This window comes from Solanum pennellii, chromosome 4 (genome assembly GCF_001406875.1).
Source record: "Solanum pennellii chromosome 4, SPENNV200".
Lineage (NCBI taxonomy): Eukaryota > Viridiplantae > Streptophyta > Magnoliopsida > Solanales > Solanaceae > Solanum > Solanum pennellii.
Genome location: NC_028640.1, coordinates 5,874,087 through 5,889,926, shown reverse-complemented (window position 1 = coordinate 5,889,926; position 15,840 = coordinate 5,874,087). Strand labels below are relative to the sequence as shown.

The following is a 15,840-nucleotide window of genomic DNA, read 5'->3' as shown; positions in this document are numbered from 1 at the left end:
ATTAGTAATGCAAGCCGCCATATCCACGCCCTTATGACTAGAAATAGGACAAATTTATTATTCTTTTATGCAAAATCCAATTTCTATCTATAAAGTGGGCTGTCAAACACATGTAGTTTATTTTTTGTATAGAGGTCCAAGTATCTGTTGTAAGACGAACTCTTGGACGTGCTTCTTTGAAAACCTTCTTCAAAAGTTTTTTTTCTTCAAGGTATAGTTCATAACAATCTCTCGTCACAGTTCTACGAGAAGGAATATGAAATTGCGGCATTGTAACTCTCATGAAGTTTTTAAAACCCTTTTTCTCAACAAAACTAAATGGTAGCTCGTCAACAATTATCATTTTGGCTAAAGCTTTCCTACTTTGTGCTTGGTCAAATTTCCAAGTGCTAATGACCCCTTCCTTTGCTCCCGTTGAAGATGGTCGAAAATTAATTAGATTTTGACCTTTATCTACGGTGTCACGAGGAAATTTAGGACATGTTCTCATATGAGTATTCATTGATGACGTACCATTAGATATGTGGAAGCTGCATAAGCTTTTGCACAATACTTGCATTTGGCTTTACTAGCTCCATTTTCATCGGTGAACTTTTCAAAATGCTTCCAACAATTAGCTCTAGGTTCCATGGTTTTTCTTTTCTTTGAAGTATCAACATCAACTTTAACCTCATTGGGAGATGAGGTGTAAGGTATGCTCTCATTTGAAGCTCCACTTTCACTTCCCTTACTTCCAGTTTGTGTCATCTATACAAAAGTGAAACAAACAACAAGAACAACAATCAACAAAGTTACAAGGATCAGGCCTCACAATAGCCCTCGCCCCTCAACTTTGTTACAACTTACAAGGAAACAAACAATAAAATCAAATGCAAGAGCACATTTACAACTGTGATATATGAAGCTCATATGATTCTTTAGCTACTTCAATCTCTTGTGAAAATGATTGACATGAATGAAATGAAGTGGAGTTCATTTAGTTTTGCCTCAAATCTATTTAAGTTGGATAAAGACATACTTTTAATTATTAAAGTAGAGTAATCATATATCACCTACAGATGATGAATCAAAACAGCATAACAACGACAGTAGACAAAAAAAAAAGAAACTAATTGACAAAGATACACACTTATTTGATAAAAAAAAATGCCCTTCATTGAAAGGTGGTTAACTCTTTCGAATAATTTTTTCAACAATTAGTTAACGACTGCAATTGAAGTCTCTGGATTCAACATATTAGTTAACTACTTTCATTACCTTTGAGATTGCAGGATGGATGTGCGGCACTGCTGCTGCTGCGACGGCGACGTGCGGCACTGTTGCTTCTGCGACGGCCACGGCAACGGCGACCTGCTGCGAATTGCGAGCAGCGTGAAGACAGAGACTCGAGATGAGTGAGACCGACGTGGCGGCGGTCGGCGAGCCGGCGACCGACGTTAGCGTGTGCTGCTGCTGCGGGCTGCGGCCTGCGTATCTGCGTGACAGCGTGGCCTGCGTGGGTCGTGAGTCTCGTCACTCGTGACTGGCTGACTGCGTCTGCGTAGTGACCGGCGTGGCGGCGTTACGGACGGCGTGGCTGGTCAGCGTTACCGACGACGTCACTGGTCGATGTCGGTGTGTGTGTGCTTGTAATTTTGTATGATGTTAATTTAGGGATTTAGGGATTTATCATTTATCAATTGATAGGAAATTGGCTTGGGTAATTGGATATTTGGGTTAGGAATTTGGATAGTTGGGCTTGGGTTGACTGCTGAGTAAGAGTAATAGGAATTTATGTAGTTGGACTTGGGCTGACTGCTGAGAATAATAGTATGGGCCGCATGGGAGGATTAGGAATGGGTTATGGACTTATGAGTTATGGGGTAACAATTATATATATATATATATATATAATTTCGGTTTTTCGGTTAACCGAATTTTCAAATCTAAAAACCAAACCGATATACTGAAATGTAAAAATTCAAAACCGAAACCGACCGAAATAACCGAAACCGAAATTAAAAATAAATCGGTTCGGCCGGTTTTTTCGGTTTGAACCATATTATGCCCAGCCCTAGTTACAAGTTACAAACAAGGGATTGGTCCTTTAGAGAGATTCTTTGAGGCAACTTCATATTATTATGGATTCAAACCAAGCCTCATACTTGTACATTTCTAACAACATTAACCTAGATTAATGTAGATATAGATAAACAATTACTACCAGAAGTCACTACCAAGCATTAGAAGCTTATGGAATTCACATCTGCTAGTGTTTACACGATATAACACCAAAGGAGGTTCTAAGATTTAAACTTGATAGTTTCAACCTTAAAAGGTTCTTAGCAATAAACTTATAGTAATTTCAAAAATTATATGTTCAAAATTTAATATTTGTTTACAAGTTTTTCACGAATTCTGTTGAACCGGTAGCTAATACACTACAAGTCCTACATTGCTTGATCTGTCGACAGGTGCGTGTCAACATTAGTGGAGGATCCGACATGGGTGCCAATATCTATCTAAGTAATATTCTATAACCACCACTACTACTACTAGACATTTCAGTCTCAAACAAGTTAGGATTCCACTAAATGAATCCTCACTTCTTCATTATAGCTCATTTCAAATCATCTTGTACTAAATTTATTCTATTAACACATCAAAGGTACTGCATCTATTCATATAAGCAAGTAGCAAACAGTTAAAATGATCAACCTAGGGAGAACCACACCCTAAAAGATAGCCATTAAGGTGGGAGATCCCAAGGCTATATAAGCCCTACATAAGCTCTCTATTTTAACCGATGTGGAACTCAAGTCCCATACCTTGCAATGGACCATAATAAACCATCAAGCTCACATCTATCAACCTTGATGGCTCTACACTATGTATCTTTCACTCTTCCACAAATAGGTAGCTCTTTCCCCAGGCTAACACCGCAATACCAGCTTAAGCATCCATGGAACAGTGGGCATAAATGATGGTGGGTAGTTATGACTAATATTAACTCAAGGAGAACCACACACCAAAAGCTAGTTATTAAGGTGGGAGAGCCCCAACTGTATATAATCCCCACATCCTCTCCCCATTTAAACAAGGGCGAATTTATAACCTAAAATATGGGGCACATGAACTTGTGGTTTCTCCTTAATAACTACGTATTTTATGTATATATTTTCTAAAATTGGTATAATATTATATATTGGCACTCGTCATATAAGTCTAAACAGTGCAATTGTTGGATATTGAGTTTTCTTTTGGGCGGTAGGGGAAATGTGGAGGGGATTACCATGTGGAAAATCGAACCTCAGCAACAAAGTGAAAGTTCAGGTAGTCAACCAACAAAGCTACTAAGATTCTCCAATATTGAGTTATTTAGCTAGTGGAACAAGTATATCAATTTTTACGATGTTCTCGAAATCATAGATTCGCCTCAGCTAAATTCCGACACCCTGCAATGGGCCATAACATAAAAATTAGAGCAAATGTGTATTATACCTGTCCAACAACAGCAGCTAGAGGAAAATACTGTCTACCAAAAGAATTATTCTGGGGTTTCTTTTCCGGTTCTTCTGCTTCAGCAACAACAGCTCCATTAGGTGAATCAATAGTAGCAGTAGCATTTATACTAAACCGAAATTTCAACCGTTTTCGATTCGGAAAACAAGTTGAAGATAGAATTGGGCATGGTTTCAAATATGTGAAAAATGTTGATGACTGAGAACTTGATAGTGATGTATATGTTACAGTTGAAGTACAAAATGAAGAAGAAAACGCCATTTTTGTTTATAGCATTTGAAGAATTTTAGCTCAGAGTTTGAGTGTTCTTCAGCACTTTTTGAGTTTCTGTTATCTATTTTTTTATCTTGTTTGATTTTCTGTTCTCCGGGTTAACGGGTTTGACCCGTTCGGGTCAAGTTGTGAAACGGGTTATGAGGTACAATAATAGAATATGGGGACCCGTTAAGAGTAAGGAAGGTGGAAGAGTGGTCATAAATGGGCCACGTATACTTTTTTTTTTTTGAATTTCCCGTTTAGTGTTCGATATCAACATTGAAGTCTGATTAAATTCGAATTCACGCTGAAAAGTTTCACATTAAAAGTAAAGTGGCTCCATAACAAAGGCGACTCCATACACAAGAAAACTCAAGCCCAAGACCCCTGACCCCTCAGTTAAGGATGAAAAAGTACTTAACACAATCCTTGTTGGTAATTTAGGTAATACTTATTTCACCTTCTATCATGAATAAACGAATGCATAAATTTTTTCATCAGCTATACATGTATTAGCTATTATTGGTGCCAAACACCTAATTAAATTACGGAAAAGGGCCTAAAATACCCTTAAAGTATTGAAAATGGTACAAAATTACCCTTCATCCACCTATTGGCTCCAATATGCCCTTTTCATCCACCTATTGGCTCCAAAATACCCTTCTCATCCACCTTTGGATTCAAAATTGACCATTTTTTAATTGTTTTAAAATTAAACTCTTTATATATTTTTTAAAATACTTGGCATTCAACTATTGGTCATAATATAATTTATAAACTAACCCACTACTCACTCATTACTAACTAAACCTCACTCAATTAATAATCCAATTATAATATCAAAATCGTCATAAACACTACTAAAACACGATGAAATTATAGATTCCTGAAAATGACATCCAAAATTATTCGAGTCCGAATCAAGCCCCAATTAAATTTAGGTTGAGCAGCTTATTTACGAGGACACTTTCTTTTAAAATTGAATTAGAAATTTATGATTAAAGGTAAAGAAGTAATACATCCCGAATTGATTCATGCACTTTTTTTAAATATAATTTTATAAAAAATTATGATTTGTTTTAAAACCTTAGTATATTATTTTGAAAAAAAGTTACCTATGAACTTACATCACATAATTGAGACGCAAGAATAATAAAGATGAACATAGTCAGACTTTTAAGTTTATCGATAATTTTTATTTAGACACTTGAATGTATGATAATTTACTTCTGTAGATATTTTCGCCTCAAATTTTTAAAAACACTCAATTGGCAGTAGCTAATTTGTTGTTGCATTAATAATGTGATAGGTTTATTAATTTAGAGGGGTTTAATTATTAATGGGTGGGTAGTGAATTGATTTATAAATTATACTAATAAGTTAAGTTATAACAAATAGTTGAGTGTCACGTATTAAAAACATATTTAAATAGTTTATATATAAAACCGTTAAATAAGTGGTCAATTTTGAACCAAAAGGTGGATGACAAGGGTATTTTGGACTCAATAGGTGAGTGGAAAGGATATTTTGGAGCCAATAGGTGGACGGAGGATAATTTTGTACCATTTTCAATACTTTGAAGGTATTTTAGGCCCTTTTCCGATTAAATTATATACACATTTTAATAACATATTTCCTAATCAATTATCAAGCATAATATTGCTCATCTATACATTAATATTTGCACAACACACTTCCAAATTAACTACCAAACTATGTGAAGAGTATAAGCAAATATTTATTACTGTAATACTTGCTTAGAAACTTTAAAAGGGTCTATTCTCTCTAATTAAATATCTTAATCTTGATAATGTGAATATACGTAACTGTTATTCCACATTCCATTCCACTACATAGACAATTTACTTTTGTCCATCGCATAAAAATAAGTGCAATTAGAAATGAGCAGAAAAATATATTTATATTCCGTATCAAAATATTGGGTCCAGTTGAACCCATCGAGCTAATAAGCTACATTTGTCATTGAGTAGATCAAGGGACAAAATAGTCCGTTTAGCAGATTAATTTAACTATACACAAATCAAAATATAATACAACAAAGAATATCCAAAATATCAAAACCTAAAGCAATTCAGATAAATGATCATCTTTCCCCCAACAATGATTCAAGAAGTGCAGCCTCTTCTTCCTGCAAAATGAGATATCAATTAGAACATTCAGTGGTTGAAAAAAAGAAGTTTACTCCCCTCCATTTCAATGTTTGTCCGGTTTTGACTTGACACGTAGTTTAAGAAAGTAACAGACTTCTGAATATTGTGAGATCTTAAACTAATAAACGTAGAAACTAAAGAGTTGCAGAAAAAGGAAAGAGGCAATCTTTTTTAAACGGAGGGAGTAGCATATGTGAACTAAAGCATAATGTACATACCACTAAGGCGTTAAATTCAGTCTCCTCGTCTATGGCGCTGATGATGGCCGGGTCTTCCAAGAGTTCCTGTTGAAGGGAAGTAGACAGACATTGTAACATAATATTCTAACTGGGAAAATCAAGCTAAGAGAGAAGTGTACAGTCAAGAAGCAGAGACTGCACGCGAAATCACTCAGGTGCAATATACCTATGACTGTTAAATTCATATTTCTGTTGTTAAGCGTTTGTTTCATGGCACCTTTCTTAAATAAAGCATATGCCTTATCTAAGATTCGTCTACCCTTCAACAAATGTGTTCCGATTTCATAGAGGTTGAGGTGCCTTGTCTAGTACCTTCTTTGATCTATCGAGAGAACCTTAGCAATAATAATCTTATGAACGTTTGCTACTAGACTCAACAAGTCTGTAACCTTTGATGGTTCTGCTTTACCCTTATTTGGGGCTTTATTACATAAGAAAGTTTATTCACGGTGAGCTTGTATTGTCGATTTGTCCTCATACCATCACCCTTCATTGTTGAAGAAAGTAAGTGTGATGTCAACAGGCTACGGTGCTTTATCTGCAGAAAAGCTTTCAACTATTTCCCACTGTTCCTTTTAGGATAACATCCTTTACAGCCATTATATCACCTTTTCTCTCTCTATCGGTTTTACTCTGCGAGTGGTGGTCTTCTTACTTTGTACAAATGTTAAATAGAAACTTACTGTTACACACACACACACAACCACCACCTTAGCTTCTCTCTTCTCTCCTTAAGAAGTTAGAAAAACAGAATATCACCCGTCACAATGCCACCAACGTCTTCCCTACACTTCTATTGTTTTAACAAAAGTTTTCCTTCAATTCGCAACTTCTTGCTGATAAAAAACTTTTTGTTGGAGCTAAGGGGGTTCTTTATCAGTGTGGGATGAAGCTCAAAATAAGTGTGAACATAATAAATACTCATACATGTATCTGTAGTCAGTAAGGAAAAAAAGTTGTAGCAACAAGTCGCAAATGAAAAGATATAAACAGGCCATGAGGGGAATTTCAGTACTTACATCGTCAGCAATCTGCAATAGACCATCTTTGCCCTGCAATAATAAGTTAGACAAAGGAATTTTCATAAAATTATAAGAGCAGGGTAAAATAAAATGCAAATTATCAAAATTGAAACAAGTGAAATAACAGGAGGTGAAACCGGCCGGCAAAGCATACTGGACATAAGAAAAGATGAAATAGCTTTTAGAATTAGGGATGAATGCAGAACTTCTATATACAAATGAGAGATGACTCTTTACCTTCACTGCAACAAAGAGAAGTGGGTCCGAAGGTGTATAAATCATATAGTGGGAACCATCCTGTGGTAAGGAAATCAATATCAAGACAAGATACATTAGATAATATTTTGGCAACGAACCGCTTAAGATGAGGGACACAAAGACAGCTTTTGAGCTGCTTAGGAATTCATTAAAAAAATGTGAACAGTGACAACAAGAATCAGAACTGACTTGGAAGAGTGAACAGAATGACCCACTTAACATGGTTTTATAAAAATAGAAAATATCTGTCAACTGAAATATCAATAGAACCGATAAAGAGAGTTGAAAGTTCCACCATTAATTTGAACAGAAGAGTAATTCAAAAATTTGAAGGTTACTGAATACAACATATAGCAAAGGGATATAAAATGGGTTTTACCAGCAATCAAGACAAATAAAAAGGAGCAGTACTGCAGTAGTTGTCCACAAGTTGAAGTACATAAGTTCAGACAACACATTATTGTTCAATTATTATCTCAGGTTAATAATGATCGTTAAATACAATGACAATTGATAATTTACCATGTGGAAGCATGTAATTTCTATTCCTTCACTTGGCAAGCCATCTACATCATCACCATCATCTGAAAACCAACAACCTTGAGAATGAATTGAATTCTTTCGATATTTTTCAGAACAAAGAAAAGATACATTACGCACATTAACAAACAAGCTTCATTCTAACATACAATGACAGATCTAGATCAGATACAAAAGAATTGATCAGATCCACAATTTACCAATGACTAGAAAACCAAAAAATCATAGGGATTATAATATTGACAAAGTTATTAGAATGTTGTTGCAAACATCTCAGCTTGTATAAGAACAACAAAAACATTAATCATCGTCTAAGAGATCCGAATTTTAATAACCACATGTGAATTGTCCATGAGCAGCAACACTCTTTTTGTTCCCTTCATCAGTATAGGAGCATCAGACATCTTAAGGTTCACATTATCAGATAAATCACTAAATAGACAACCTCTAGAATAATAACTGCCATGAGTGCACGTTAAAAGTTGCGCCAGCAAGTAAGAATGACATCTGTGCTAAGTCATGCTTCATCTTCTGTCGGAATTTTACAATTGACTAATGCACAACAAGAGGGCAATGAATTATAGTATTGATTTAGCAAGAAGAAGAAAGTATCTAGCATGGATTTATATGCATTTTATTCTAACATTTAACGCAAAGAAAAGGTCGGAAAAGCTTCAGCAATACCACCCTAGGTCCAGTTTAATATCGTTTACAGTTTTGACACACCATTAAGAAAACTATATGGGTCATTTGACTAAGTTACCCTTCTTATCTCTTCAAAATTCAAATTACTCCTCATCTCTCCCAAGGCTTTTTAAATCAAAGTAGAGGAAGATTTGCAAGAAAAATCAAAAAATAATGCCTTCTTGGTTTCCTGCATCACACTTATTTTGGACCAACTTTGAAAGCTAAACAACATTTAAATTGGACCGGAGGTAGTAACAATATGACGGCAGTAACACGCAGCTTCATGAAGACAAGAACCTTGCCTGTTCTAAATTCAAATATGTCATCCTCTGTGTAGCAACATCCTCCTCGTGCTGTGTAACAGAATCTGATACGAAATAGCTAGATGATATCAGAAAAGAAATCAGATTTTGATACATGCAAGGAAGATAATTGAGATTAAAAAACAACCAGGCTTGACAATCGAAGTTTTATTTTAGATAAAGCAGATATGAATATCGAAGTTCTAGAGATTATACCCACTGTACACCAGATGCATGTGTATCTTGGCTAGAGCATAGGCTGCAGTGGGTAGGATAGCTTCAACTTCTTCATCGCTTACCTACACAGCAGTCATATAAATTGATAATAATTAATTATGATATCAATATGTAATAGCTCCTTATTCTCTTTTTAATTTCTAAGAGATGCGTGCATTCTGACTTCTTTCACAGATTGGAACACCAGTAGATAATGGAAATAGCCCTAACAGAATTTTTTAGTTAAACAAACAAAGAAAGGCATCCAGCTCATGTTACTGTTGGAACAAAGAAAGCATCAGGAAATTTTGATGTGTTAAGATATGGTCCTTGGGCTTAACTCAACCTCTAGCTCATCAGGGAGGATTGTCCAGGATTATATAAGGAGACATAACCCAACCAATGTGGGACTTAACACTCCCCCACATGCTTGGACTTAACTGAAGCACAGGTTATGGGGCCCAACATTGAGGAACACAACAATGTAGATTGAGGGGTTTGGCTTTCATACCATGTTAAGATATGGACTTTGGACCTAACTCCATTTGAACACAGATCATTTGTTAAGAAAGAAATTAGATAGACAAACAAGATTCTCTCTAGAATGTTTCCAGTTCCACAAACACAATGGTAAAACAAGTTTAGTTAAGACATACAGCAGACCACCCCTCGACATTTGTGCTCTTTAAGATCTGAACAGGCCTGCAGAGACAGTTTCATTGATTTAATGTACCACCAGAAAAAGGAAAAGACATCAAATAATGGCTGCAAACCTCACTTACATATCAACAGGACAAAGTAATAGACATTCATCTCCTCGTGTGCTTCTAAAAACCCTCCTGATGACACATTCCAGTGGGAAATTGTTGGTAGAATCAACCTGTTTTTGAGCCCTTTAGATAAATTAATTGACGGAGATAAAATAGAGAAAAATACAGAAGAAAATAGACTAGCACATGAACTTGTAAGGAAGTTGCTCATACAAGTCAAACTTGAGAAGATGATAGAAGTCATCTTAGGTGGTTGCATACATTGAAATCCCATTAAGAGGTAATGGACGTTGTTATGTATCCACAGAGATGCTTTCAACTTTGGGAGATTAAAAACCAAGCACAGTTAAACATGCATTTTCTCCACCCTTTTGTAAAATCTACTAAATCCTGTAAGACCTCAGAAGGGATGAGCTTTTTTAAATGTAATACTGTCCTCACCAGAGAACTCTGCTAGGACCTTAGTTAGATTGACCATGACAGACTGAACTCTCTTACTTCTCTTACTTCAAAAGAAAAAATAAAGGAAGAAAGACAAAAAAGAAAGAACTGTCTTTATGTTCCCTGTCATCAGGTCTTTTCCGTCAATGAACTCTTGCATTTCTCATATTGACGGAGTGCCAAAGGTATGTAATGTAGCAATTATTTGTTGAGTTTTCTCCGAATTCAAGGTGTATTATACTCCTTTTTTCAGTTTAATTGAAGACACTGAAGGCCATAATGACTTTACTTGATTATTATCCAGAAATTGCCCTTATCTGGTTAGATCAATTAAACGTGTTTTCCTACCCTCTCTTTTTAATACTGGAAATCATTCCCAAATACTTCCAATTACTGGTCACGCAATTAGCGATGTCAAGGGATTGAGATCTTCAAGGTCTTCGTCCAATTCCCTAAGGAAGTAAGTTAATGTAAGTAATGCAAATAGTCTTCAGAGCCATTCATTATGTCATTTGCAAGTTCTTAACTTCCCATAATTTGCAGTATTATCCTATCATTGAAAAGCATAAGAGAAGAGACTGCATATTCTACTAGCACGTCGTTTCACCCTTTCTGCCACAGAACATAAACATATAGATATAGTGTCATTACTACAGATTTTTGTCCCTAACAGATACTATGTCACATAATTCGGCCATTTCCAAATATATTTTTTATATTATATATACTGAACAATTTAAATAATTTTTACACCATCATTGCAACTCACCATGCACCAACAAGTTATCCTTCCTCTTTTCCTAGGTACAGACCCATGTTTTTTGTCGAAGCAAGAACCTTTAAGTGCCCAACTAATCCTGATTCCCACCATATAGAGCCCATTAAAGGGTGGAGGCTCCTAGCAGGGATTTCTCCATTCTTCAAGCTCAAATCCAAGATGTCTCATTAAGGGTGCAGACTCTCATTCATCCCACCACACCCACTTTGGTGTTAGTTACCAACCCATGTTTTTTGTGTTATCATCTCATATCTAGTACCTACTAGCCCAAGTACCCGACTAATCTAGATTTTCACCATATAGAGCCCATTAAAGGGCAGAGGCTCCCAACCAGGGATTTTTCCATTCTTCAGGTCAGATAGGGCCAAGGACATCCAAACCTACTTCAATGGAAATTACACTATTGATACATGGTTTAAATTATTTTTTATGTATATGCACTAGATGCCGAACCCCTTACGTGCAAGGCCAAGGGTGTTCACCCAAACCTACTTCAATGGAAAATTACACTATTTATACGCGGTTAAAATTATTATTTATGTATATACACTAGATGCCGAACCCCTTATGTTTAATTCTTCATATTTTAAAACCACTTAGTGAAAATTTTAGCTCTACCACTACTTCAAGCTCAATCCCAAACTTCTCGTTAAGGATGGAGCAATCTCATCTATTTCCACAACACCCCTTGTACTTTAGCTATCGACCCATGTTAGTGCACATATTTACCTGAAATTTGCTTCTAAGTAACCAGACTATCCGTGCATAAAACTTAAACTCCACATATAGCATACTATTAACCAAAGTTTAGCAGCTTATATCAGTAAAAGAAAAACTCACGATTGTAGCAATACGCTTATTGGAAGCCATGAGAACTCTACCCTGCTCATCCAAAACAAACCCAGCTGGGGGTTTAGGTAGCGGCAAAGGATGGTACGTCTCAGAAGACTGTAACCCTTTTTCTTCAACTTCAACATCGCTTTCGAAATTGGAAATGGGTTTCTTTTTCTTCTTAGTATTATTGGTAGATGTACGTTTCTTCACTGGTCCAGTTTGTTGTTTCGCTGCAGAGCAAGATAATGATGAAAATTTTAGTGCATTTTTTCTGTAATTTTTGCTGAAATAAGAAGATTGGATTGGGAATAGATGGGTAATTTGGGAATTGAATGATGAAGAATTTGGGAAAATTGCAGAGAGATTTGAAGAAGAAGAAGAAGCTGAGGAGGAAGCCATTGTTGTTTTGCTCTTACAGAGATGATAACACTTCAGATATTTTATTTTCTTTTGCTACAAATTTGGAGGATTAACAAAATTGAAAAAATGACAAAAATGGATCATTTTTTTAGGGTAAGTTCAAAATAGTCCCTTGAGTATACAATACACAATTTTTTATCCTTTCGAGTTTAAATAGTCAGTGTAATTTCGCTAGTGAATTTAGGTAGAGTTTTTCGAAATAAAAAGACTGTTTCTAATAAACATTTAAATCAAAAAAAAAAAGTAATAGGGTGCTATAAGACGATAAAATAATATGTGCAAATAACATGATTACTGATAATACTACTTATAAGGAGAAGCGAAGAAGAGGCTAACCTCCTACCACTCTCACAAGTTGATGCGATAATAAACGGACATGTGTTGTCATATTACATTTATCATTGACCTTCATACTTTTTTATTTAGGATCATATCCTTAATAAATTGAAAATGTGTTATTTTCTGTCTAATCACCTCGCATTCAAGTCACTTTCCCTCCCCTTCCTTCCCTTACGTTCTCATTTATATTAACTCGACTTCTCTTAACTCCAATTATAGCAAACATCTCCCACCTTCTTAATAGCGCATGCACACACCTCTTCTTTACATATTCGAACCATTTCAACCTCGCTTTCTTCATCTTGTTGACCATCAAAGATACATTTATATTTCTCTGTATAACTTTGTTACTAATAATCTCTCTTTTAATATGATCAGACATCCACCTAAGCATGAAATGGACGTTCTTGACCGGAAACACTATGTCTCATATAACAACATTGGTCTAAGCATCACTGTGTATAACTTATTAAAACTTGGCTACACATTTTTATCGCACCTACCCTCGGCTACGAGCCTTTATTCACACATGTACACTACTCTAATATGTTGTTCAACATGAACATTGATCTTCGTGTCACCTTATTCATGGACTCGAAATACTTGAGATTTTTTCTATTGAATATGACTTGTTCATTGATGTTCACTTCCTCGTCTTCCTTATGTGTTACATCATTAAAGTTCCATATTGTGTACTATGTTTTATTTCTACTTAACTTGAAACCTTTAAACTTTAAGGCTTGTCTTCATGCATATAGTCTATCATTAACTTCATTGCACATTTTGTCAATTAAGACTACGTCATTTACGAATAACATAAATTACAACACATTCACTTGGATAATGTCTTGCCAAAACATTTATCACTAAGAAAAAATGAACGTGATAATATTTCTAATGTAACTCCACCACAATTTAAAAATGTTCGAAATTACCTCTCACAATTCTTATTCAAGTCTTGGCTCCTTCATAGACATATTAGCAATTGCTCTAATTAGTATACGCCATGAGTACATTGCTAAACACCAAACATCTCCCAAGAGAAGAAACTTCCTATACACAATTTCTAGGTCAACAAACATGGTCCTTTAATTTTGGTTTTCATATTTATACTTAATTGATTATTCAATTTGTTAGATTTGAAACGATAAAGGGAAAAAAAACGAACCAAAATAATCAAGAAAATCCTATCAAATCTTAAAATATACAACAAAAATCACACACGATATTAAAAAGATATAAAAATAATACTTAAAAAATACACCTCAAAAGTGTACTTGACGTTAATCTATTCATATTTTAATTTCAATTTATGATAAATAAATTATTTACACTAAACATGTGATACCAATCAATAAATATTTAATGTATCGATGTACCTCGAACTTCTTTTATTTAACATTAGTTCGTAAATATATATTTATTTTATTAATTCACTAAAGTATGGTAGATTAAAATAAGAATTTACTCTTGTATAATTAATAGAATTACGACATGAAATGAAGGGACTCATTTATTCCTAGCCATTTGAGTAAAAAGATACAAATTTATCTATTCTTTTTTCATAACAATATAAAGGAAAAAATTTATTTGTATCGATGTTTATATTAAATTAATGTAACTTTTATTTTTGTGTGATTTAATTAAGTAAAACACATGTTAATTAATTAAGATTGAGTAAAATAAATTATAAATTTAAACACATGGCACATGTATTGAATTGATATAAACACCTAATACGAGTAAGTTTTACCTCAATCGAAATAATATCATATCAAAAATCTAACAAATAATGAGTACGCTTTTGTTTATTTTACTTCTTTATATTTGACTTTGAAAATAATTAATAAAATAAGAAATTTATCGTATTAATGTGAATATAATAAATTTATATTTTAAAAAATGCATTAAAAATAAATATAGTAGTAAGAATAATTTTAAAACCAAGTGATAGATTATTTTACATTTTCTATAATTAGACAAATAAATATAAATATTTATTTTTAGTAAAGTGGACAAAGGAATGAACTAAAGGAGTAAAAAAATATTTTATTTCGTACTAGTACATTTTTCCAAAGAAAAAATAATTTCTAAAAATGAACCAATTTACAAAGAATAAAGGAAAATCGAAATCACCTTATCCATACTTTATTGGGTTTAAGTAAAAGACCCTCATTTTTTTATGACACTGAAATTCCTAAACAACCTTTTTCATCTTGTATATCTTATAAACTAAAATAATAATTGTATTAGTACAATAATTAAAAATATGTGTATTTTGCCTAGTATAATTGTAATTTTGTACCCAAATAATTCAGTATATATGAAGCTCAATTACCACACTACAATTCTAATAATAACTAATAAGACTTTTTCGTTTAATTAAGAAATTATATCAGTATATATATCATATCAATAAAATATAGAATATGCGTCTTCTATATACATCACATGATAATTTAACATTGATTAAATAATATGTACTACTTACTTGTTGTAAATCCATTATATATGTGGATGATCCATTAGAGTTATCCAACAATTAATTGGACTCATGTGTTAGTGTTTCCAATGTGATAAGATTTCAAGGTGATATGAACCTTGATGATAACTATGTAAAATTTCAAGGTGACATTTGACTATGATATCTCAACACTATAAATAGAGATATCATTCACCATTGTATGACACACTTGAATAAGAAAATTATCTCCCCTATCTTATACTTCTTGTCTTTTTCTTCTTATATTCTGAGCTTTCTTTACAACACGTTATCAGCACGAAATTGCTACTCGCAAAGGTATTATATAAATATTTTTATTTAATTCACATATTCTCTCATAATTTTAATTATGTCGAATTTATCCAAACTTGAGTTTGTGGCATTAGATATTTCTGGAAAGAATTATCTTTCATGGGTACTCGATGCTGAGATTCACTTGGCTGCTAAAGGTCTTGATGCCACTATTACTCAGGGAAATGAAGCATCGAGTCAAGATAAGGCGAAGGCTATGATTTTCCTTCGTCATCATCTTGATGAGGGCCTGAAGATTGAATATCTGACGGT

At 34.0% G+C, this 15,840-nt stretch overlaps 3 protein-coding genes across 3 annotated transcripts in view; 1 reads left to right on the top strand and 2 right to left on the bottom strand.

The window, feature by feature from the left end:
• LOC107017734 (magnesium-chelatase subunit ChlD, chloroplastic) overlaps nt 1–3,830 on the bottom strand; it is a 16,307-nt gene extending 12,477 nt beyond the window's left edge. The window contains exon 1 of the mRNA XM_015217977.2: nt 3,481–3,830. Within this exon, the coding sequence (XP_015073463.1) occupies nt 3,481–3,762 (282 nt within the window). The 5' untranslated portion in view covers nt 3,763–3,830. The remainder of the gene's footprint in view (nt 1–3,480) is intronic.
• Nucleotides 3,831–5,658: 1,828 nt separating this feature from the next.
• LOC107018422 lies at nt 5,659–12,457 on the bottom strand. The gene is made up of 10 exons (XM_015218902.2): nt 12,021–12,457; nt 9,974–10,071; nt 9,848–9,893; nt 9,192–9,274; nt 8,976–9,040; nt 7,969–8,030; nt 7,426–7,485; nt 7,186–7,218; nt 6,146–6,211; nt 5,659–5,905 (listed from the first exon to the last, which is right to left on the bottom strand). The coding sequence occupies exons 1-10, from the start codon at nt 12,411–12,413 to the stop codon at nt 5,861–5,863; spliced, it is 951 nt and encodes a 316-aa protein (XP_015074388.1). The 5' UTR covers nt 12,414–12,457; the 3' UTR covers nt 5,659–5,860.
• Nucleotides 12,458–15,625: 3,168 nt separating this feature from the next.
• Nucleotides 15,626–15,840, top strand: part of LOC107016459 — a 2,054-nt gene continuing 1,839 nt past the window's right edge. Inside the window, exon 1 of the mRNA XM_015216923.1 lies at nt 15,626–15,838. Within this exon, the coding sequence (XP_015072409.1) occupies nt 15,626–15,838 (213 nt within the window). The remainder of the gene's footprint in view (nt 15,839–15,840) is intronic.

Bases quoted from the DNA above. Each gene is read 5' to 3' on its own strand.
- LOC107018422 (XM_015218902.2), bottom strand. From the start codon at position 12,413: ATGGCTTCCTCCTCAGCTTCTTCTTCTTCTTCAAATCTCTCTGCAATT. The intron at 6,212-7,185 runs GTAAGTACTGAA...TCCCTTCAACAG, and splicing joins TATTGCAGATTGCTGACGAT to GAACTCTTGGAAGACCCGGC. The intron at 5,906-6,145 runs GTATGTACATTA...CTCATTTTGCAG, and splicing joins CTGAATTTAACGCCTTAGTG to GAAGAAGAGGCTGCACTTCT.